Below are 23,881 nucleotides of genomic sequence, written 5' to 3' on the forward strand. Positions count from 1 at the left end.
AAATAGTAAAGGATTTGTTGAGCTGATATTTCTGTAAGTGTAATACTCTGATCACTTTTCTCAGCCTCATTCAGCATACTTGGTAAGTATATATACTCCTGGCCTCACCCCTGGTTCACTGAGTCAGAGTTCCTGTCCTAGAATTCTGCATGTATAGCAAGCCCCCCTCACTCTTACAGACATTAAGGTTTGTATATATATAACACTGCATACATAGTTAACTGACAGAAACACTCAAATGGCAACTGAGAAATATTGAGTTAAATCTATGCTGTACTTCCAGACTAACAATTGAGGTTACCTAAAATCAGGACAGCCTCAGAAAATTTCAGCCACTCTTGGTATCAGATGCTCCAAGATACAGATAGTTGGAATTCCAGAAGAAAAAAAAAAAAAAAAAAGAGAACGAAGCCAAGTTTTTTAATGTTTTTCAGGAGGTAGAGAATTGTCCAAAATTAGTTCAGGCACCAAACGACACATCCAAGCAAGTCCTAGAACACCAAGTAGGATAAATACCAAAAATCAACCAAACTAAAAACTAAGCACATCACTCCGAGACCTATCTATTGCTAAAGACCAAATGCAATATATTGTCTGTATTCCAAAGGCATGGAAGTGTTTTTGTCATTGATCACCCCATGGCTTTTTGAATTCCATTTATAGGTTCTTCTGTTGTACATCTACCTCACGTGAACTTCCTCTCCCTCTGATTTATTTCTCATGGTGCATGTCACTGTATTCGTTCATAATAGGCCTTTGGATGCCAGTCTTTAAAGTTGACCCATTAAAGTCATTTTCTCCAAATATTCACAACTTATTTTGTAGAACCTATTTTTCTTTAGAAACTATTATTTTTTTAAAAGATTTATTTATTTGTTTATCATAGACAGAGAGAGAGAGAGAGAGAGAGGCAGAGACACAGGAGGAGGGAGAAGCAGGCTCCACGCAGGGAGCCCGACGTGGGACTCGATCCCGGGACTCCAGGATCGCGCCCTGGGCCAAAGGCAGGCGCTAAACCGCTGAGCCACCCAGGGATCCCCACTATTATTGTTTTTAATAATAGCATCTCTCACTAGGCCCTTCCTCAAGGTCAGGTACTAGCTATATGTGTATATCATCTCATTTTATCCTCATTCTCATGGCAACCTTATTAAAGAGATACTATTTTTTAATACATGCAGAAATTGAGGATAAAGGAACTTAAAATATTGTTCAAATTCACCATGCAAATGAGTAAAACAGCTAGTATTGAAATCCAGGCAATTGAACTCCAAAACTGCTACTTTTTCCCCCCTCGATCTTTATTGAGGTATAATTGGCAAATGAAAACTGTATATATTTAAGGGTCTATAACTTTGTTTTGATAGATGTTTATGAGGGAAGAGAAACCCCTACTTTTAACCATTCTCTGACTGCATCTCAATTTTAAAGCACCACCACCAGAAAGATTGTATATTATGCGTAATATTTACAAAATTATAGCAGACTTTATTCCCCACTTCCACCAAGAATCATAGCCTAATTTGCTCAACAGGTTAGGGAACATTTTATCTCTTTCCCTTTGTTTTCATTAGCCCAGTTGCAACAGTGATCTGGTTGAAATGACCAAACTCTCTTGAATTCCGAGAGTTCCTTAAAGTAATTGGTGGGCTGGCATGAAGGTGTAGTGCACTATACACAGATGCTAGCCTGGTGTTTGTGTGCAGAGCCATGGCACCTCAGGAAAGAAGCTCTGAATCCATCCTCAGTTCAGGGTGTGTGGGTGGACTCTCGATGGATATTCTGATAAACTTTAGAGATTGCTCACCGGCAAGTTCTTTGTAACCTCATTTTCCTGTGTTTTCTGGTAGGTTTCTCCTTTGAACTGGCTTCTAGCAACTAGTTAGCAGTGCCATAATTTTTTAAATAAAGGAAAGACAATAAAAGATCAACAAGATCATGCCTTACAAAAGATTTGTCCCATCAGAGGTCATATGGTGAAATCTGAAGATTCTTAAAGTTTTGAGGTAATTCTGATCTGATTATCTTGGTAAATCCCAGCATCTGCTTTGTTACGGTTTTGCTTTATCAGCCAGAGCCCCTATCCCGTATCTCCTCCCTCCCCAACACACTCAGAAGAATGTGTGTGACTAGTCTTTGCTCTTTGCTAGAAGAAAAATAGCAGATTTCTAAGGGTTAAGGTACATTCCTTAGATGAAAGGTTAGGGTTTTACACACAACAATATCCTGTAGCCTTTGACCCCTCTGGCTTTTCTGGCTGTAAATTCCCTTATAAAATCCCAATCCCTGGACACTTTGTCAGCGTGAATGTCACAGGACTGGCATCTCAAAGTTTCATCTCCTTGATGTTTCAGCATTACTTCTCCATTTGCCTCTTGTCTTCATCTTACATATTTCTCTCCGATATTTTGATCTGGGAGGACTTGCCTTTGATTAAGGACTCTGATTCCTAAATGTTCTGTTTTAGTTTCTCTACTTTATCAAAAGATTGGAGGCACCTTGGGGTGACCTGACATCTCTGGCATATTAAATCTGGGTGTCGAATGCATACACTTCCTTTGATAGATGACCTAATAAGCCTTTTCCCTCTCTAATTTCAGTGATTTTGTAATGCTGAATTATTTCTTTTTGTGAGCAATTTTCTTCTCCAACTTTTTCCTGTGTTGCACAGGTTTTCATAATTACATGCAGAGAATTGTTTAGAATCTAATCTTCGAGACATGTGCCTTTTTTCTTATGGAAAGAGAAGGAAGTGGAGCTTCATAAATCAGAATATTGAACTTAAAATATAATTTATAAGGAACAAATAAAGGAAATGTAAATCATGCCCAAGAAAGGCTTACTTTCATCTTAAAAGTTGAAATGAAAAATCATGTGGATACATTTGTAAGTGATGAAAAGACATTCCAAAAATAAAATCTCAAGGTTAAATGTAGAAGCACATTTAGTATATATTTGAGCAATCCTGATATCTTTAAAAGTTTTGTTTCTGTGTGTATGTGTGTGATCCCAGCAGTGGATCTCCTGACTTAGCTCATCTGAAAGATGAATTCTCATGGGTTCAGACTTCTATGTCTTAATGAGTTTTTGATGTTTTGATATTTTATGTATTTATTAAAAGATATATTTATTTACTTTAGAGAGAGAGAGCATGAGCAAGAGGAGTAGAGGGAGAGAGAGAGTCTCAAGCAGACTCCACAGTGTGGAGCCCAAAATAGGGTTCTATCTCATGAACCTGAGATCATGGCCTGAGCTGAAACCAAGAGTTGGATGCTTAACTGACTATATCACCCAGGTACCCCTGTTTTGATATTTTTAAATAAAGCCCAGAGATGTAATCAATCCAGAAAACATACAGGACCTTAGGCAAAAAGCAATCTGGAAGACTTGCTTCACTATCAAAATCTGAAAGAAATGTTAATAAATGCACATTTTCAAATGTGTCCAGATTCCACGGCACTCTGTGATTATGGGAGAACTCTGTTAGAAGCAAGATACAAAAATGGTCCAGGTGGCTTGGATTATACAATCCAAACCAAGAGAAATTTGATGTTCCAGTACAGATTTAAGGTTTTAGACCTAACAATTCCATAGTCATTTCTAAGGATGGTATCATCTAATTCTTCCGTTTAGGCTCATTTTGAAGCTATTCTTCACTGTAATAGTGAAGTTGTAACATTTGACATCTTTATGTAGAAGACTTAATTTAACCAATATAGTTTTCATTGACTTCAAGCTGTTGATATTATGACAGCAATACATTTATCAGTTATAAGGTGTTTTTCAGTCTCACTTCTGTTTTTAGTGGCTGTTCAGTATTCATTGGAATCAGCCCTTCCTTTGACAGATGCTGTCTCCTGGCTTGTGAGGGTGTCCTCACAGCCACAATGTGGTGGAGTGTGTGTTGATTTACAGATTTTTGTAGCTGAAGGCATGTATTCTGCTATGCTCCATTACTCTGCATATAAAGGAAAACAATTCGATTGTAAAAGCAAGCTTACTTCGATTGTTGAGTAGAAGTAGCTTTTGCAAGGGGCAAAGGACAATGGTGCATTTTCCCTGTGGCTTCATTGTTTGTGACTTTGACTTATTTGTATATGCAGGTGTCTCCTACTTTAAGGAAACCCATTTTACAAAACCCAGATTTACACAACGAGGGGTCAGTGAATCTTTCTTTGTTTTTGTTATCCTTTTACCACATTCACAGATTGTTATAAGAAATTTCCTCAAATTAATGTTCACTGTGATGTAGTGATTAAAAGTACAGAGTTTGAAAAAAAATCTGGTGGTCCCAGAAGTGACCCAAGGCATCAGCTTTTCTAGCTGGAAGTCTTTGTCAGGATTCTTAATCTCTCTGGGCTTTAGTTTTCTCATCTGGAAAATGAGAGAATTGTGCCTGCCTGTGAAAATACAATGAGTTAATTCAGGCCCAGCACTTATCACAGTGGTTGAAATATAGCAAGCACTCAGTAAGGTGGATCATATGTAGGTTTTTGTGTATGTATGAAAATGTGTATGTGCATGCATATATACCTTTGTGTTTTATGATTTGCATAGTGCCCAAATACAGTGTGCACTATGATTAGTGTTCCTAGTGTTTTATGGAAAATGAGGCACACTTACAAAATCAATAGAGGGTATGCACACAGAATTTTTAGTAGCAGATTTTTCTTACTAATTATATATTGCAGAGGCCACTGTTAAAATTCATTTTCATTCCCTGCACACACACCTACTAACAATGGAGGTAGGTGACCTAGAAGCATGCTGGATGGTACAGTGAAGCCACCCGGGCTGTTTTAAAATCACCACAGGCAACACATAATGTTTATGTCAGAGAATCAATCAGGAATCCCTTTGCCCAGTGAAACCCTGTTAGAGTTTCAGTTTCCCAGAAGGCAAGCTCAGAGAAGATCTGCATGTTGGAAGTGTATTGGGTGGTATCCTAAAGTTTAAAACCAATGGAGGAAATGAAAGAAACACGGCTGGACAGGGGAGAAGTTGGGTTGTTATTCATTCATGATAAGACCGTGGTCAACCACAGCCCTGGAGCTGGAATTGACCTTTGGGGTTGTCCCAAGCTGGGCCTGGGTTACTTTGGGGGCCTGGATCTTTATACCTTCTCTCTCCACCCCTGTCCACCAGGATCGGATGCAGGCTGCTCTCAGGAAGAGAAGTATGACCTTGGGCAGGGTGGTTCTTTTGCAGCCCAGGTTGAAAGAAGGGCCAACAGCTGAGAGAGGACATACCATGCAACACTCCCTTGCAGCAGCTGGGAAGTTCCTTAGTTTTTAAGGGAGATCTGAGTGGCACAGCGCTAAGTCTTTACCAGTTGGTAGAACAACATTGATTTGACTTAAGTTATCTAGTTCCTAGTCTTCTCTAGTTAGTCTCCCTCAATTTTTTCCTTCTCTTCCATCCTTCCATCAACAATTTATTGATGGCTTACTATGCAAGAGGAACTCTGATGAGGGGCTAAAAAATTTTTTTTAAATTCCCCTCTTGTTTAAAAGCTCTGTTCATATGCATAGAAAGGCCAGGCTACAGAATGGGAGAAGATGAGTTTTATAATAACTGAAAATTCTGTCTCTTGCTATCCATGTGATGATCGTAGTCATTGAAATTGTCAACTTCCATTTTCCTCCTTTTAAAAATGAGGGTAATAATAGAACTTGTCCAGATGGCTATTCCAAAAAAGAAATTGAAGAATAAGAAATTGTCCACTTATATCCAGACCATCATAATTGTCCCAATAAACTATTGATAATGATTTTATTATTGATAATGATGATGTCAAAGGTTTATGGAGCCATTTCCATACACCTCTTTTACCATCGTCTGTTGGGTCAAACAAAACCTAACCTAGGAGAAAAGTTATTGAGTGACCCTTCACCCTTCACACGGTTAGTTCACCCAGGGTTCCTATGCATCAAGGACCTTACATTCCACATTGTGTTCTAGTGACTACACTTTGGTAGGCTCCTCAGAGTCACAAATGGCCCCTTCTCTTTCTTGAACCACACTCCTGCTGACATCTCATGCTCCCACATTTATTTCCCTGTCTTCAGCCACTCCTTATCAGTGTCCTTGTTGGCTTATCTCACTGATTTACCCACTCAGTGCTGGTGTTCCTCAAAGGATCAGTCTGAAGGCTACCCCCTGTTCATGCTTCCTTTCTCTTTGTGGATTTCTGTGTCAGCTCTATAATAGCAACTCCAAGATAAACTCCAGACCTGACTTCTGTTTGGAGCTCCAGTGTGTATACCTACCAACTTTACATTTCTACTGAATATCTAGATAGATATTTCAATAGATAGTTCAAATGTATTGCATGTCCTAACCAGAGGTATTGATCTTTTCCCTTGAATTTGCTCACTCAGTACCCCCCATGTCAGCAACTGCACTTTCTTTTATTGCCCAAACCAGAAGTCATCCTTAACAATCCCTTCTCTCCTGCCTCGAATAATACCTAATCTACCACCAAATCCTTTTGATTCTACATGCAAAATGTACATCTTTCATCACTGTCTTTCTAATAGAAGCAACCACCATCTGTGGGTTCAACAGAAGCTCCAGTCTTCTGACCAGTTTCTGTACTTCCAGATGTCACTTAGATCGTCAACTGAGACTATTTTTATAGGCAGCCAGAGTTTTAAAATAAAAATTGTATCATGTCACTGCCCTGCTTGAAGCTCTATGCTGACTTCCTATTGCACTTGCAGTAAATAACGAGACCCTTGATTTGCCTCCAAGACCATGAATGATCTTTCTCTGGTCTGCCCCTCTGTCTTCATCTTGAGCTGATGGCCTCCACTCTTCCCACAAGCCCACCTTATTGGCCTTCTTGCCTTCTCTGAAAGTAATACTCTACACAGAATGTTGTATATTTTTTCCTTTGCTACAGAGCACTTTTGCTCTTCTACTCTTGTTGCTCTCATCCTTCATCTTAGCCTGAAGATTCCTTCACATTTGTTTTCCCCATTTCTCAGTCTCACCTGGGTTTCCACTGTTTCTCTCATGAAGAACATTTATTTGGCTGTTAGTTTTTTTAATGTGTACTTCCCCACTAAACTGTAGCTCTGTGAGCACAGCAACTGTATCAGCTGGATTCGTGGCTTATACCCAGCATGTAGCCTAATGGCTGACGTTAGAAGATCATTAATTGTTTATTAAATGAATGCTGAACTTTTGTAAATACAGGCAGCATGAATTTGAATCAGGTGTATTGGTTCTAATTTTTGCTCTGCCAATTACTAGCTGTGTGTCTTTGAGTGACTCACTTCACTTTTCTGGGCCTGTTTTCTTTAAATGAGCTCTCCCTTTCGCACAGAAGAAATCCATTCATTCATTTAGCAATACTTTAATGAACATCACCAACTTCATAGAGCCCTGGATTTATTCAGTTAAATGAAAGGCACATTCTCTTCATTAAAGAATCTAGGATTTAGAAGGGAAGACAAGCATGTGAACAAATTCATGATTATAATATAGTAAAGGTAATTATAGAAGACTGTCTGAGGCATGTCTTTATATAATCTGTATGTTTAATTTGAAAGAAATGTGTTGAGTCAGATACTGTGGTAGGCACTTCCAAATGTACTTTTAATTAATTTAACTTTTACATAGAAAACTCCAAGTGATTAGGATCATTATTCCCATTTTTCATATGAGGAAACTGTGACTCAGTGGCATTAAGTAAACAGTCCAAGTACATAGCACCCACGGTATGGAGGCACCAGGCTTCAAATCCAAGTGTTCTACTTACAAGTTCAGGTCTCTCCCCTCAGAAATCAACATGATTAAAGTATGAGTTATTAATTACATTATCACTAGAAGAATGAACCAATAGTGAACCAAATATTTTATAACCAAATCTAAATCAGAAGGAAAAAAATCATATCAAAGAGTCTCACTTTTTCCTTCATCTTCTGTTTTACCAATTTATTTACAGTCCATTTTATCATTTATGACTGATTGTAAAGAGTTCATCATTGATTATAGTATGTCTTTGTGTCCACAGTGAACAAATTATTATACTTACAATAATAATTTAAAACCTTTAGAGGTTGGAGAACCCTCATACATGGTCATTTGGTCCCAGAACACTGGCTCTAGCATGCTTCTTGGAGAAAACCCAAGTTGACCTTGCTTTGCTTTCTTTCCAAATAATTCTTGAAATGTATCATTGCAACTAGAGTTTTTTAGAAAAAAATTCAATTTAACATTACTTTAAATATCTAAGACACACTTCCTATAAAGTGGAATTGTAAGAAGAGAAATTGAGGGCAGCTAAGTGATTTGAGCTATGAAGCAAAGGTTGCAGTAACAGTGAATAAGGAGGTGTGCTACTTCAGTGTCGGTGTTTGTAATTAGCATGGAGGTTGCCGTACATTTCATCTGTGGGAACATAGGAGCCACACTGCTGATCATAGGCTCATCTGTGGCTAGTCCTCAGTCCTAGAACTGATCATTATCATCCATTGCTAACTTTTTCTGAGCTTTGTGCTGTTCATGTATCATCTCATTTATTCTTTATAAATATTTCTGTGACAGAGATACTCTTATCATACTCACTGATAAGACGGAAAAATGAACACTTAAATCAGGTTAAGTAGTTTGCTTAGGGTGGCATGTCACTTAAGTGACAGAGATGTGATTCACACCCAAACGTCTGATTCCATGGGTTATACCCATAATCATCATAAAGCCATTTGTCCATGCTGCCTGGGCCATCCAGTGCCCCTTCTCCTTGTGCTGCTACTCTACAGGAGTGATCAAACTCATCACGGCGTCAGTTTTCTCCCTCATTCTGTTCTTCCCATCTTCCTGCTCTAGCATTATAATCTCTGAGATGAATGAATAAAAGAAGAAAGCCGTTATCCATTTTGTCTCAAATCCTACAACCATTAGCACCATCACCAGCCTGGACTATTTGATGGCTCTTGCAAGCCTGCAGATCTTTTTGCAAAGTCAAAGTATTGATGCTACAGACACGGCAAAGCCATTTAGTTCAAATGTATGTGACAATGCAACATGGTACTGTTATCCTTAGGGTCTGCCACGTTCTCTAACTTGGGTTTCCTTTGACACACTTTATTGTGACACTGTCCAAGTATTATTTCAGTAATTTATTAAGCCATTTCCTGGATATTGGCAATATATAAATGAAAAGATACACCTTTAAGAACCTTTAGGTAGAGAAATAGAGATCCTTACTGTAGCACTTACCACCTTGTATTTTACCTGCTCCAAAGGTAAGGTTGCAAAGGGAGTCGGGGCACTTGCTGAGAAAGATAGACTCATGCCAGTCCTTGAAGCCCATCAGACAAGAAGGGAAGGAAGGCATTAGAAGGGGTAACATGTATGGAGACATGGAAAAATAAGACAGAATGTATTCATGTTGCTTTTCTTAATATAACACAACTTTTAGTGATGTAACTTGTTGACATCAAATTTTGGACTTCAAGTTTGCTGAGCTTATCTTTTTACTTTTTACATGAAGATATTATTATGTTGATGTGTACCTAAATTGCCAAACAGTGTCAGTCAAAGCTTATGGTCTTGGTTCCCTCAGTCAACTTTTACTACTACAAAGGCCCCTTAAGTTAAATATCATTTGAAGTGCTGTGGTTACAGGATTGAGACATTTCAAGATCAAACACGTGGAAATTTTTCCTTGTGCAACTGGGTTGAAATCCCTGTTCTGCTGCTTGGGTGCTTTGGTGCTATCTCCATTTTCTCATCTTTAAAATGGAGTTAAGAATGCTTTCCAAGGTGCTTTGTGGATTAAATGGGACAATGAATGGAGAAAGGTCTAACACATAGTAGATGCTTTTCCCAAAAGTGAGTTTTGGATTGGTTTGTCTCCTCAACCACCTGAGTCCCATGAACCTTCAATGCTGAGGATTAGTCTGTCTCTTGGAAATTAGCATTTTGAGAATCTGTGGGAAGCAAACAGCCAGATACATGTACCTTTCTTTCTAGCAGACATTTGGCAGAACTTTAGAGACATTTTTGATTGGCACAACTGGGAGCTGGTGCTACCAGCATCTATCAAGTGGAAGCCAGAGACTCTGCAGAACATCCTACAATGCACAGAATACCCCCCCACCCCCCACAACAGAGAATTATCCAGCCTCAAGTGTCAATAGTGCCAAAATAGACTAAGTTAAGGAGAAGAGTTCCATTCTACTTTCATGTCTTGTTGATGGCTTTTGAAATTTGGCATGTAGTAAGTAGAATTTCTTTTACCTTGTTACCGCTCGTTCCCAATAAAAGATTCTTGCTCTCACCCTCAGGGTCCCACCCTTTCAGGTAACCCCATCAGTTTTGAAGTGAGCTATGCTACTACCCATAGGCTCCTGGGTGGGCTTCTTACCTTTCTTTCTAAAAGTGGCAACATTATTTTCTATTTGCTTACTTTCTTGAGTACTTAATCAGGACAACATGAGAGAGAGGGTGTCATCATCCTCAGTTTACCAGTAAAGAAATTGAAGCCTAGAAAAGTGAAACATTGTGGAGAAATAACCAGGTAGCTAATAACTGGTTAATCCAGCCCTAACTTTCAAGATCTTATGGTCCTCATGGTCATTGCTACAGACCTCATGGTTTTCAATAATTGCTTTAAGGCTTTTTAATATTTGCTGATCTTACATCACAGGTAATTTTTCATCTCACCGAAGACAGGAGTAGTTTCCATGTCTTCTGTTGAATATATCTGGACCAGGGACGGTTCTCACTTGTTGATTTTTCTACTAAAAAAAATCCCCAATACTAATAAAGTTAAGCATTTAAACATTTAAAGAAGAACAAATTCCTAAGCATCAGAAAGAGTCAACATAGCTTAAAAACTTTTTTTAAACATTACTTTGGCTATGAGTCACTAGTTCAAATTAATTCACATGGAGAAGCTAGCATGCCCAGTGCTTGTTTTCAGCATATGAACACTGTACAGTTTTGGCTGTTATGGCCATGAGCAGAATATCAAGGGCTGGGAGGACACTTGTCAATAGATATCTCACATGCTTCTTGGCAACTAATTTCAAAAAATGCCTAGTGCATGGTGGGTTGCTCACCTAGTGGCACTCAATTAACAGAGAATCCCAAAACAATGCATACAAATGCTAATAAATAAAAGCAAACATACCAAGAGGTTGGGTCTACCTATCAAAAACAGAAAAGACCTTGAAGGTTGTTTATGATATCATAAATCTTCAGCTCTATTCTCCGTTATGTCGGTACTAGATTTCTTTGCTTGAAAAATCTGCTCTGAGGTACAAGGGAAGTAATTACTGAGTCTTCACAGGGACTAAAGCAGAATCCCCAAACAAAATGTTTTAGGGGTTTCTTAAATTAATTTTTGGAGGGGATTTGGTAACTCTATGTACTACCAACAACATAAAAGGATTTAACCTTTAATTTACTGTTTGGAAGATGTGTATTCCTTCTTGGAGGGCTAAAGAATAGTGCAAGGCTACATTTTCACTCTGTTTGAGAAGCACTATCATATCCTTTCTTTCTGAATTTATATTTCAGATGGGAAATAACATTATTCCAGTTTCTTCCTATTAACATCATAAGCACCTGAATGTATTGAACCAAAAAACTAGATTGTCAGTAGAGGGGTGGGGAGATGGGGTAACTAGGTGATGGGCATTCGGGAGGGCACGTGATGTAATGAACACTGGGTGTTACATTCAACTGAACTCTACCTCTGAAACTAATAATACACTATATGTTAATTAATTGAATTTAAGATTAAGTTTAAAAAAAAAAGAACTAGATTGTCTAAGACAGTCCTTTTTAACCCAGACTGGTTAAAAACAACAGAACAAAACAACCAATGCATACAGTTCCCATCAGTATAGTAAATTACTTACAGCAACTACAGTGCAAATAAATGTCCATGAATCCTTCTCTTAGCCTTCAATTAATGGCTAATCATTCTTAATGTAACCAAGTGAGTGACCAGGCTTGGCAAGTGGGCTGTGCTCTCAGGTAGAAGTGAGAAGAAATTTATTGGTCTTGGAAGGTTTTGCACGCATTCTTGCCAACAAATGAGGCAATAGGTTGGCTGACCTCAAAGTCCTTGTTAGCTCTGGTATTGGTTCACAGTCACTTTTAGGAAATCAAGCACTGGGATGGGGGTTACTTATGAAAATGGATTTTTAAGGCATATCCAAGTTAGAAAAAACAGAGGGCCAGTTCATATTAGTCTTCAACTCCCTTGGTCTCAGTTGGCTGTTAATTTAGAATAGGCTGTAGAGAATGGAATCACAAAACTTGGAGTCTGTTCCTAAAGCCTGATGAGACGCTGAAGGTGAGGTTCCGGAATCACTTTCCATTGCCTGTGGGAAGGGGTGGTTAAAAGTCAGATGTTGTGAGTGGAAACCTTTGAGCCAAATAGGACCCATATTCATGAATTGTTTGGCTCTCATAGTATGGAAAAAAACGGGCAAATTTTAAATTGGGAGGCTTCATAAAACTTCTAGATTTTCAGTTGTTCTTAACTTAAAAATAGTAGAAGTAGCAACACTCAGCCTATATCTAGCATAGCAAAAATGGATTGGAATTGCTTATTTTAGAAAGTTAAAGAACCAAACTGTCCAATCTACTGTGGTCCACCTACTCCCTGTTGTCCCTTAGAGTGGTTCTCTTCACACATTTGACAACATTTGTATTTTCGACCACTGGTCATAAATTTGGTAAGTAGTTTGTACCAGGTACATCAAATAAAAATGTACAGTCAGATTTAAGGTGTATACCAAATAATTTATAAGTGATAAAAATTAAAATACCAAAATTTGCCAATGATTAACTTTCTGAAAACCAATTATTATCAGATAGGTTACATATCATTCTTACCTATATCATAATGGGCTTTCTTGAAATGAGAATAAGAGGGACAGTACAGTGCCTCAACTAAGCATTATATATGAGCTTGGATCTGTAAGTCAAGATTCCTTGGGAATCTTGTGGTATAAATGCTATAATCAAGTGGTGTAAATGATCTCAGCTTGCTAACCAGCCCCACCCCGTATTGCCTTACATAAATGAGAAACCCAGGGGTATCTGACTTCATGTAGGGCTGTATTCAGGAAATCCCATATTGTTATCTTCTTTCTCACTTCCCCTTTTTTTTTTAAATCTCTCAGCTTTGCTCTTTCTGTTGGCTTAATTCTCTAACAAATTCACTCCATGTGTTGACAAAGATAGCAACTGACAGTAAGTCTAGGCTTGTATTGTCCCTTGGGACATGATCTAAGAAAGAAAGAACTTCTCTCTTATAAATCATGGCAATTCTAGTGCATTTTAGTAATTCCAACAAATTCTAGTGAACACACAGCATTAATTTAACATATATATATATTTTTTTTTAATATATTCATTTTAGAGTGAGAGAATATGTGTGCATGAGTGGGGAGGGAGGGGCAGAGGAAGAGAATCTTCAAGCAGACTCCCCACTGAGAGCAGAGCACAATGAGGGACTTGATGCAAGACTCAATCTTATGACCCATGAGATCATGACTTGAGCCAAAACCAAGTGGGACACTTAACTGACTGAGCCACCAGGTGGGTAACCTATATGTATCTAGTGCCTACTTTGAGTTAGGCTTTAACTACATGTTTCGAAACATCCATGAAGCCCTGCTGTTGTGGATCTTACATTATGGGAAGAGGTAGAAAGGAATCTGAAAATGAAAAATAAATAAGCAAGAACATTGTGGGACACCTGGGTGGCTCAGCAGTTGAGCTTCTGCCTTGGGCTCAGGGCATGATCCTGATTGGGGGATCCAGTCTCACATCGGGGACTCGATGAGGAGCCTATGAGGAGCCTGATTCTCCCTCTGCCTATGTCTGCGTCTCTCTCTCTCTCTCTCTCTCTCTCTCTCTCTGTGTGTCTCTCATGAGTAAATAAAATCTTTTTTAAAAATAAGAATATTGCATAGTACTTTAGAAGTAAAAGGTACCACAGGGAATTTTTTTAAATTATTAAAAGGCCCACCAGATGAGGAGGCCAGGTCCCAAAAGTCAAGAGAGATTCTTTTATCAGAAATGGGCAGGGGGACGCCTGGGTGGCTCAATGGTTTGGTGCTTGCCTTTGGTCCAAGACATGATCCTGGAGTCCTGGGATCGAGTCCCACATGGGGCTCCCTGTGTGCAGCCTGCTTCTCCCTCTGCCTGTCTCTGCCTCTCTCTGTGTCTCTCATGAATAAATAAATGAAACTTTTTAAAAAAAGAAATGGGCAGTGATATAATATAGGCAAAAATGAGATATTCGTCCTACAAATGAAAGTGTTTTTTGTACCGTGCACATCATCCTTTGGTGTATCCTACGTGCTACTTTGGGGTAAACAAAAAAGAGTAGGACGGGCCCACCTATAGGGTAGAACATCATGAAATGGCAGGATCCTACATGATGTGCTCCCTGCTTCATGTTTCACACACAACAATCTCAAGGTTATTGGAGTTCCCTAAATGTACCTTTTGGTTCTCAGATCCCTGTCTTAGCCTATGCTGTTCCGTGCCTTGAATGCCTTCTCCCTCCTACTCACCATCTTGACTTTTGTGTTGTTGTTGTTGTTGTTGTTGTTGTTGTTAAAGGACCCCAGCTAAAGTTAGGTACCCCTCCTGTGGGCTCTGAATGAACCTGTGCTTGTCCCACTGGCAGGGAAATCATCTTATCTTTCTCTTCCTAGCACCTAGTGGCATGATCTGTTCAGTTCATGGTGCAGACATAGATAATCTACTTAATGGCTGCTCTCAAAGACCATTCAGTCTCCTGGGATACACTACCGAGTGAAGACCAAAGAATGAAGGGCATCGCAGCTTGTGTATTGTGAAGTTATGCCAGTGTTTGCACTGCTTGCCTTTAACTCATCCAAGATGATGACCCTTTTCTGCCCCTCAGCCTCTCTCCTGACCTTTGGTGCTCCCTGCTCAAGAATTGGCAGACATGGGTTTGGGGACACATAAAGTCTGCTTGAAAAATTTTGGGGTGGCAGTTTAACGCATGGTTAAGAGCATGGTCTTTATGTATATTTGTATCCTAGATCTGTAGCTTAGTGGGTATATGACCTTCAGATGGGGATAGCCACTCTTAATCAGGTATAGATAGTAGAAGTATCTTCGATAAATTGTTGAAAGTAAAGTAATCTGTGTCAAAGTCTCCGGACAGTGTTTAACTCTGTGACTATTCAATAAATGTTTGATAACCATGATCATTGCTATGAGGAGGGGGAAGCATTCTCAGCCAGAGAACTATAGGAACCATATTGCATGATGTTAATGATTTCAGTTTGCAAAGGGCATGTGTTTTATGTTGATGGAACCTCAGTCTCCCTATGAAATAGTGTCATTTCATCCCCATTGCAAAGATGAGAAAGCTAAGACTGAAATATGCTGGGTGTTTATTGAAACCTTTTAGTTCCTGATCCTGTGCTTTTAGCCATTCCACCTCTCTCCTTATTTCTTTGTTCCAGATATTATGACTTTGGAATGATGAGGAGATGGAGATACAAGGGTTCAGGCTGTGGGACCCTGGCCGTGTGTCCAGCATTCATCACTCTGTAGCTTTTGAGCAGCCAAGAGTGGGTAGAGCCAGGGACACCTACTTGGTGCATGGCACAGGCCTTTATCTGAGAGGTTTGGCGCTAGCCTAGGGTACAAATGGCCCTTTCTTTGGGGAACTGTAAGTGACCTTTATTTTTAGCAGAAGAGAGGCCCTGTGGTTCCTTTTTGCTGGGAAGAGTAGAAGTCCCCAACCACTCAGAGTGGTACTGAGACTTCTCAACAGGGTAGGGCTTGGAGCCACATCCTTTGCACCACTGCCAGCTTACCCAGAAATTTCTACTTGTGCTTTATGGCATACAGTCACCATCTTAAAAAGCTGGGACAGGGCTTCTGTTACAATATTCTGAGCAGAAAGTAGGGAACACCTGAACTCAAGACCTAAGACCAGATTGGGCCTGAAGGTCAGAAACACTTGTCTAGACCTAAGTCTTCCCCCCGACCCCTGCTTTTCCTGCGTGGCTTTAGTCAGCTGCCCCTCTCAGCCTCACTTCTCTATGTAGAACACAACGAATCCTGTGCCATACTCTGAAATCCCAAAGATTCCTTCCAGCTTGAAGTAGACTGAATGGCGGCCGTTTAGTGAAGGAACTGGTAAATGCTTATGAGGCAATAGGTCTTCGAAGATGTGGTTTTCACCTGAAGAGGTTATCCAGGATTATTTTATTGGACCCTAAATCACATCACGAGCGTGCTTCCAAGAGAGGGGAGAGTGAGAGTACCCACACAGAAGAGAAGGTGATACCAGGATACACAGATTAGAGTGATGTGGCCTCCAGCAAGGGAATGCTAGCAGCCAGCAGAAGCTGCAAGCTGCAAGAATGGATTCTCGCCGGCAACTTCCAGGGCGAATGTGGCCCTGATGACACTTTGATTTCAGGCTAGGGACACTGATGTTGGACTTCTAGCTTCCAGAGGATGTGGAATATGTTTCTGTTGTTTTAAATCCCCATGTTTACAGTTTGTTACAGCAGCTGTAGGAAATGAATACACTGTTCTCTGTGTCCATGACTCCTTGTCCATTCTTCCTGCCCATCTGCCCATCAAGGCTTGCAGTCTCACGTGGTGCCTGTTAAAAGAAGAATGAGAGGGGCGCCTGGATGGCTCAGTCAGTTAAGTGTCTGCCTTTGGCTCAGGTCATGGTCCCGGATTGTGGGATGGGTCCCAGTGGGGCTCCCTGCTTGGTGGGGAGTCTGCTTCTCCCTCCCTCTGCTCTTGTGGTCTCTTTTTTTCTTCCTTTTTCTCCCTCTCCCCCCTCTCCCTCTCAAATAAATGGATAAAATCTTAAAAAAAAAGAAAGAAAGAAAGAAAGAAAGAAAGAAAGAAAGAAAGAAAGAAAGAAAGAAAGAAAAGAAGGAGGAGACACTTGTCTTTCTTTAAGCCTGCCGGAAGGCAAAGTACTCATTTAGCGTCAAGTTCTCTATTCCTTTCAACTTGGCATCTGCGGTCACCACCAACACAATACAGCCTCCTCCCTCTGCTATTTTCAGTTTCTCCTTGTCCTGGGAGTCGGTTTCCAGCCAAGTCTCTTACATCAAGAAAGATAGTCATTTAATGACCTTGAGATCATCAGTCTGTGAGTAAAGAAGAGAACATTCATTTAGTAGCACTAAGTGTATTCACTCAATAAATATTTGAGCATTACATGCAATCGTAGGGAACAAGGGACAGTAGGGAGGCTGACAGGAAAGATACTGATTCTTATGGAGCTAGCATTGTGGTGGGCCACACTTGATAAAGCTTTTATGTCTATACTCAAGCTTAAATTGCAGCATAGTACTAATTTTCCAGGCCCGTTAGCAGAACATCAGATCCGTGTTTCTGCTGGGTGAACTTTTCTCACTGAATATTCCCTGGCTTGAGCTTTCACCGAGGGTCCTAGGAAAGCATTTTTAGCCCTGAGGACCATTGCTGGGGTTGAAGCAGTACCGAGCGTGGGTCATAATTGCTCCCTCATATTTCTCTAAATTCCACCAGGACCTGCCTACAGTCAGCTCAGAGCTTTGGGATTTGGGAAGAAGAATATTCAAACCTTCTTTTGTTTAATTCTGTTCTTTCCACTACTTCTCTATATCCCAAGTGACCTCAAGAGAAAAAAAAATAGCACTCATACTACCATGATTTTCTGTGCCTCCAACTCATCCTCATTTGACTCAACTTCCTGCACTGAAATGGAAGACCCAGCCCTTCGTGGCTTTGTTTGAAAACCTGATCATCTCTGAGGTGTGCCTTCTTTTCACACCCCACTTCTAGGTATCACAATTTAGAACTCTCCTACTTCTTATGACTTTTCCCCCCTCCTTCCTCATCCAAGGAAGCAGCACGTCGTGTTTTGACTCCCGTGGCAGTGTACTAACTCTTCCCACTGCTCCTTACCACCCCCACCTCCACACCCCCAATCTGTTCTCCACATAGTGACCACAGGGATTCTTTTAATAGGTAAGATCACGTCCACATCATCATGGGAAGTTATTAAAACTTCCCATGTTCAGAATAATATCCAAAGTCCTCACCAGGGCCTAGGAGGCCCTGTGTGATCTGGCACTTGCCTTCTTTCAGACCTCCTTTCTTATCATTCTCTTGTTCACTCGACCCTCATGACACTATCCTTCCTGCCATTCCTCTCATTGCTTTAACACTTCCGGATGTTCCAGTGTCACCTGTGGAGGGAAGCCTTGCCTCACCACCCAAACTACAAAGTGCCATCCTTCCGGTAGGGGTCCCTGTCTGCCCCTGTATCAGTTAATTTGAAAATTGTCTGCCCCTCGAACTAAATGGTAAGCTCCATGAAGACAGAAAATACTACTCCTATTTATAGCCTCAGGACCCAGAAAAGTGTCAGGCATACAGTGATGCTCAATAAATGCTTAACAAGGGAAAGAAGTAAAAGGTCGGCATATGATCAATGTGAATGAAGGACTTTAAGCTTCTTCCGACTCCAAGAATCTATGGGTCTGTGAAGGCCGAGCAGCCTGGGTTAACTAAATTTATAGCAAGTTTGGAGTATCAGGAACTTTAGTTAGTGCTCCTCTTTTGAGACTGAATTGATTTTTCTCTTCTTGATTCCTCTCTATGTGGAACAGCTGAATGCAGAGCGAGGTGCCCATGACCTTCTCAAGAGAAAAGGCAGGGAACGTAAAAACTATAGCAGCGTGCCTCTGTTCTCTCTCTGCAAGAGTGGGCTCCTTCTTCATCCACCTGGTTGCTGGACTTTTAAAAAAATCTTTGCTTTATCTAGTGGTCTTGGTCTGACTACCTCTTACTTACTCCTCAAGTGTTAGGTTAAATGTTCTTTACTCAGTGACAGTCTCCTGGTCCCCAGACAAGGTCAGGTCACGCAGTTCTGTGATCTCATATTTGCCTTTTCTTAATACTCATGCCTGCCAACAGTTATCATGAGCTGCCTGCCTTGCCATTCTGAAGGCACCAAGATTGACCCTGTCTGTCCTGCTCATCATTATATAGTCAAGGTGAATAAAAAAATGACAGGGACACAGTAGGTGCACAGTAAGTGTTTGCTGAATTAACAATTGGATTTTTATGCTAAGCAACAAAAAATGACAACATAAATTGCAAAAAAAAAAAAAAAAGTGATTGTTGATTGTTTATCGCTTCCCAGACACCAGCATCAAAAGCAGCACCACATTTATTTGGACACTGTTTTGTGGTCAGCAGTAGGTGATGGGACAGGGGACATTTGCTGCTTGAAACGCTCTAATTATTGGGCAGATTTTTTCAGAACTAAGGACCGGAGTGGCTCTGTAGAAACCATCCGAGGAAGACAAATCAGATTTCGTTCATAACACTGTCAGTGTGCAGATCATGATCTTTTCTAGAAGTTGTTTTATCAGGAAGTTCTGTACAATTTTCCCATAATCTCTCTTCTTATAGTCTGGGCCTTTTATTTTCCTCCCAAGGAAGCGAAAGCACAACTAAAGGTATAGTAGGAAGAATTAGGAAAGACTCTCATGTTTTGAATATTTTTCAACTTCCCAATTTTCCTTTCTCCAAAAATGGAAATAATATCTATTTTCTCAGAATTTACATAAAACAGTTTGAACAGCTGAGTATTTAGCATGTGAAATGTTGATAGGCACAATTGTTTACACCACATAGTCTAAAAAGCACAGATTTTTACAACTAATGGAATTTTGGAACTTGCATTTTCAGAGCTAATGCTATTAACCCACCCAAGTAGGGGATAACTTTCTGAAAGGGCTTATGGATCGACCAGGCAGGTGCATTACTGGAAAGACCAAAGCTAGAGATTCTCAGGGGGCCACCTGACAGAGAAGCTGAGCCATGCACACTGGAACAAAATTGTCATCTTGACTTACTAGCTTGTGCTCTAGAGACAGACCAGCCAGCTTACCATGACCAAGCTCCAATGTATCTTACCAGTGCCTCAGCAGTGTGAGCACCCGAATGTCACAGCTTATGAAACCACAGCTCAATTAATGGGGAACAGAAAGGAGGATGGGTGGTCTATATTTTGGTATTGAGAGGGATTTAGAACATCTGAACTTCAGGGAGTCTTTTTATGCAGCATTGTAAGTTGAGAGCACATATAAAGAGCTGGATATCTTATTTGGAAGCAGATTATCCACATAGAGGATACCCAATACCATGCTTCCTGAAATGAAACTTCAGGACCAAGGTCTGACAGTAAAGAGGGCATTTCAAGGCAGGGTTGTCCTGGAAGCCTCGGACTCAGGCTCACCACCCCTTGGTTCTCTACCTTTGAGTATGTCACTGCCCAGAAACTAGGAAAGGGAATCTAAAGCCATCGGTTCGTTTCTTAAAAGTTAAAAGTATGTTAAATTTCAATCAAAAGAACAATTGCTGCTGTAACAGATGACCACAAACTTAGTGGCATAAAATTATACAGCTTAACTGTGTTATAGTTGTAGAGATCAGAAGTCCGAAATGAATCTTATAGAAAATCATGGTGTTGGTAGAGATGCTTCCTGATGGAAGAGTATGGTAGAGAATCCATGTCCTTGTCTTTTCCAGCTTCTAGAAGCCTGAATTCCTTCTCTGGAATTCTCTGACTTCCTCACTCTGACTTCTGCTTCCATTGTCACTTCTCTCTCTGTGGCTCTCTTGTCTTTTCCACTTATAAAAGCCTGTGTAATTAGATTAGACCCATCTGGATAATGCCAGATACTCTCTCATCTTAAGACCCTTAACATAATCAGACTCGTAAAGTCCCTTTTGTCATGTGAGGTAACAAATTCACAGGTCTCAGAGATGAGGATATGGACATCTCTGGAGGGGAGGGCATCATTCTGTCTATCACAGGAGACAACCAGAACTACTTGGAGTCTGTTTATGTTCTTTCCTTTTGTTCTCATGGCCACCACAATCTGCCTTGTGTTGTCAAGACTCAGCTATGGCCACCTAGGATTCCTTTCCCCTACCTCACCTTCCTCTTCCAGATGTAGCTTTTACTGAAGCTTTAGACCACCACAGCTCACTGCATTCACTTCCCTGCCAGGCACTGGTCCAAAGCCAAGTCCGTATTGGTGTTTAGTTCTTATCAGTGCTGCCCATCCAATATTTCTCTCCCGGCGTCACCTTCCTGACACATGATGGAAGTGCAGTTCATGTGTAAACACTGTGTGGTGGGGAAGTTCATGTGATTATTAGCTCTGGCTAATGACCCTTACATTAGCTCATGTAAATGACCTCTAGGCTGTGATGCCATGAGACCTTTTAACACCTCTTTTCTCTCTGGAACAATAAGCAGCAATGTTCAGGATGGATGGATTTGAATTTGATGTGTACACTAGGCAGGATATAAACCTTATTGTAACCACTGATATTTGGGGATCATTTGTTACTGTAACATGTTACCTAACTTATCCCAACTGATACATTTAGCAAGGGTTAATGGGAGGTAAAAGGGAAAAGCAAACAGCACAGGTCACTCCTACCTGATTCTTTCCCTTTGCCTGTCTCTATTCACAGGAATAGACTTCCCTATTTTTCTGATGAAAATGTCCATTGACCCCATCTTCTGGCTGTTGGGTTTCTCTTCTGAGGAAGTAGAGAATTTATTTTCTGAAGTGTAGGTGATAATATACCCAAGGATATACCATTCATCACACATAGTTGACTCTACATCAGTTGAAATGAGAAAGATCTGCAAGTATGATGATGGGGTGCTGGGGAGAGAGAACAGGGTAATGCTACAGCATTTAACCACCATCATTCTCTTTATTTCTTGTGCTAAACTCTCACAATGGAAGTATGTTTCTTTCAGGGCAATCACAGAGTGGCAGAGAATTGTGGAATTTGATGGAAACTACTGTAGGAAGGGAGTCATGCAGACTTCCTGGGGAAGAAGAAGCCATGCCAGGCTGCCTGGGGCCCTGGGAGTGTCTGCACACTGCAGGCACTCACTCCTGGAGGCTCCTTGTTTTGCAATCTTTAGATGCCCTCACCTTGCTCCCCTCACCCACGGCCACTGCTGTAGCCCTTGCCTGAGGCCAGAGGCTGAGATTAAGGTTTGGCTCCCACCGGCTAGAAATGAACTCTAGCCCAGCACTAGGGATGCAACAGGCAAATGCCTGCAGATTAAAACTGGAACTTCACATGCATGTTTCACAGAAACATTATTGCAACCCAAGTTAAACATTGATGGAGTTTCTCTATAACCACAGCTACAATAACCAGGTCTTCCACTGGTCTGTCAGTGCATGAGTTCCTACAGGCCAGCCTCAGGACCCATCACTCACCAAAGCGCGTTGTTTCTATGGAAACCTGCAATCTGTGTCCAAAATACCCAGGTTAAAATTGTGCTATTTTATTTGACTCCGTGTGTTTTCAGCTGAGGATTGCCAAAATTAGATTAAGAAGTGAAGTTCTTCTCTAAATTTGTGCATTTTCTTTATCCATATTATCAATTTTTGTCAATAAGAATAATTGAGGACCCTCAATTCTAAAGCATCTGTTTAGAAGGAACCTTACCTTTAAGGAAAGATTAGCCAAAATGGGGATGGAAATCCTTTTTAGCCATTGTTCATTTGCTTTTTCTTTTATTTCTTGAAACCCCGCAGGGCGAGCCCTGCTGAGACTTACTGACAAAAAGCTTGAGCGGATGGGGATTGCCCAGGAGAACCTCCGGCAGCACATCTTACAACAGGTGCTCCAGCTGAAGGTGCGAGAAGAAGTCAGAAACCTACAGTTACTCACACAAGGTATCCTGCTGCTGCCTTGTGGGTGGATGGAAGGGGCGGAGGATGGGAAGAAAGAAACTTTTACCACCATGACAAAGGGGAGCCAGGGAAAAACTATTTTTGTGTTTTTGCAGAATTTCTTTTATTTTTTTTTTTAAGGCATGTAGATTTAAAGCCCACTTCCCTCCTAAAACTTCTCTTTTTCATGGGTCACTGGGGGAAGGATACACAAATAAGTAATGGATGAGCAAATGGAATTATCTGATGACCTAATTTCAAGAACATCACATAGCATTATATAGGTTGTGCAGTGCAGAGAACTTATATAGGATATAGATATAGATACAATCACACCCCTTCAATTTGTATAGTGCTGCTCAAGCTCTCTTAGTCAGGGGCCTCAGAATTTGCACGATTGCATAGTTCATAGGATCGTGATAAAAGTGGGGTTTTTGTTGTGTTTCATTTTACTTTGCTTTTCACTGACTAATGGAAAAAATAAACCATATTAAAGGTATGTGTCTGTATATATATGCCTATGAACACATACTCTTCAGTGATTTTTGAGAATGCTCTTTAGCATCCTGAAAATAGAATCTTTTTTTTACAAAAAATAGGCTGTAAAGAATTTAAGCCTGGGATATTATGACCATATAATTCTTAACAAGAATCATTTATAAATTCGATATATTGGGAGCGCTTCAGGGGACCTATAACAGGAAGTGACAGGAGAGAGCTAGAATTTGAAGAAAACTTTAAGTTGCACTATGTGTAACTCATGTCTACATAAGATTGGTTGCTACCAACCTCCACTGGCTATAGTCCTTTATTTATTTTATTTTAATGTCCATTACACACCATTTTAAGTGAAAGGGTGCTAAAATATGTGTTTTTGAGAGCCTGGGGTATTTTTCAATCTGTTGAATATTGTAACTGTGTGCATACTGATATTGGAGAAATCTGGGTCAGCCAAGTTTCATGTTGTTGCATTTAGATTATAACCCAGTAATAGACCATTTGCCTAGAGAAAGTGATGTACTGCCTAAAGATGACTGCTCTAGAAGGATGAATACAGACTTCGAGTGATATGAAAATAGTGTGTTTATTTGATATGCATTATTTGCATTTGT

General features: G+C 40.3%; 1 protein-coding gene across 14 annotated transcripts in view; it reads left to right on the top strand.

Annotated features, from left to right (window-relative positions):
- Positions 1–23,881, top strand: part of SAMD12 (sterile alpha motif domain containing 12) — a 372,850-nt gene that overhangs the window by 188,814 nt on the left and 160,155 nt on the right. For all 14 annotated transcript variants that reach the window (XR_011996526.1, XR_011996528.1, XR_011996531.1 and 11 more), the window contains exon 4: positions 22,632–22,772. Coding sequence is in view for 4 of the 14 variants with exons in the window: in XM_025993376.2 (XP_025849161.1) it covers positions 22,632–22,772 (141 nt within the window). In the remaining 10 variants the exon portion in view is untranslated. The remainder of the gene's footprint in view (positions 1–22,631; positions 22,773–23,881) is intronic.

This window comes from Vulpes vulpes, chromosome 13 (genome assembly GCF_048418805.1).
Source record: "Vulpes vulpes isolate BD-2025 chromosome 13, VulVul3, whole genome shotgun sequence".
NCBI lineage: Eukaryota > Metazoa > Chordata > Mammalia > Carnivora > Canidae > Vulpes > Vulpes vulpes.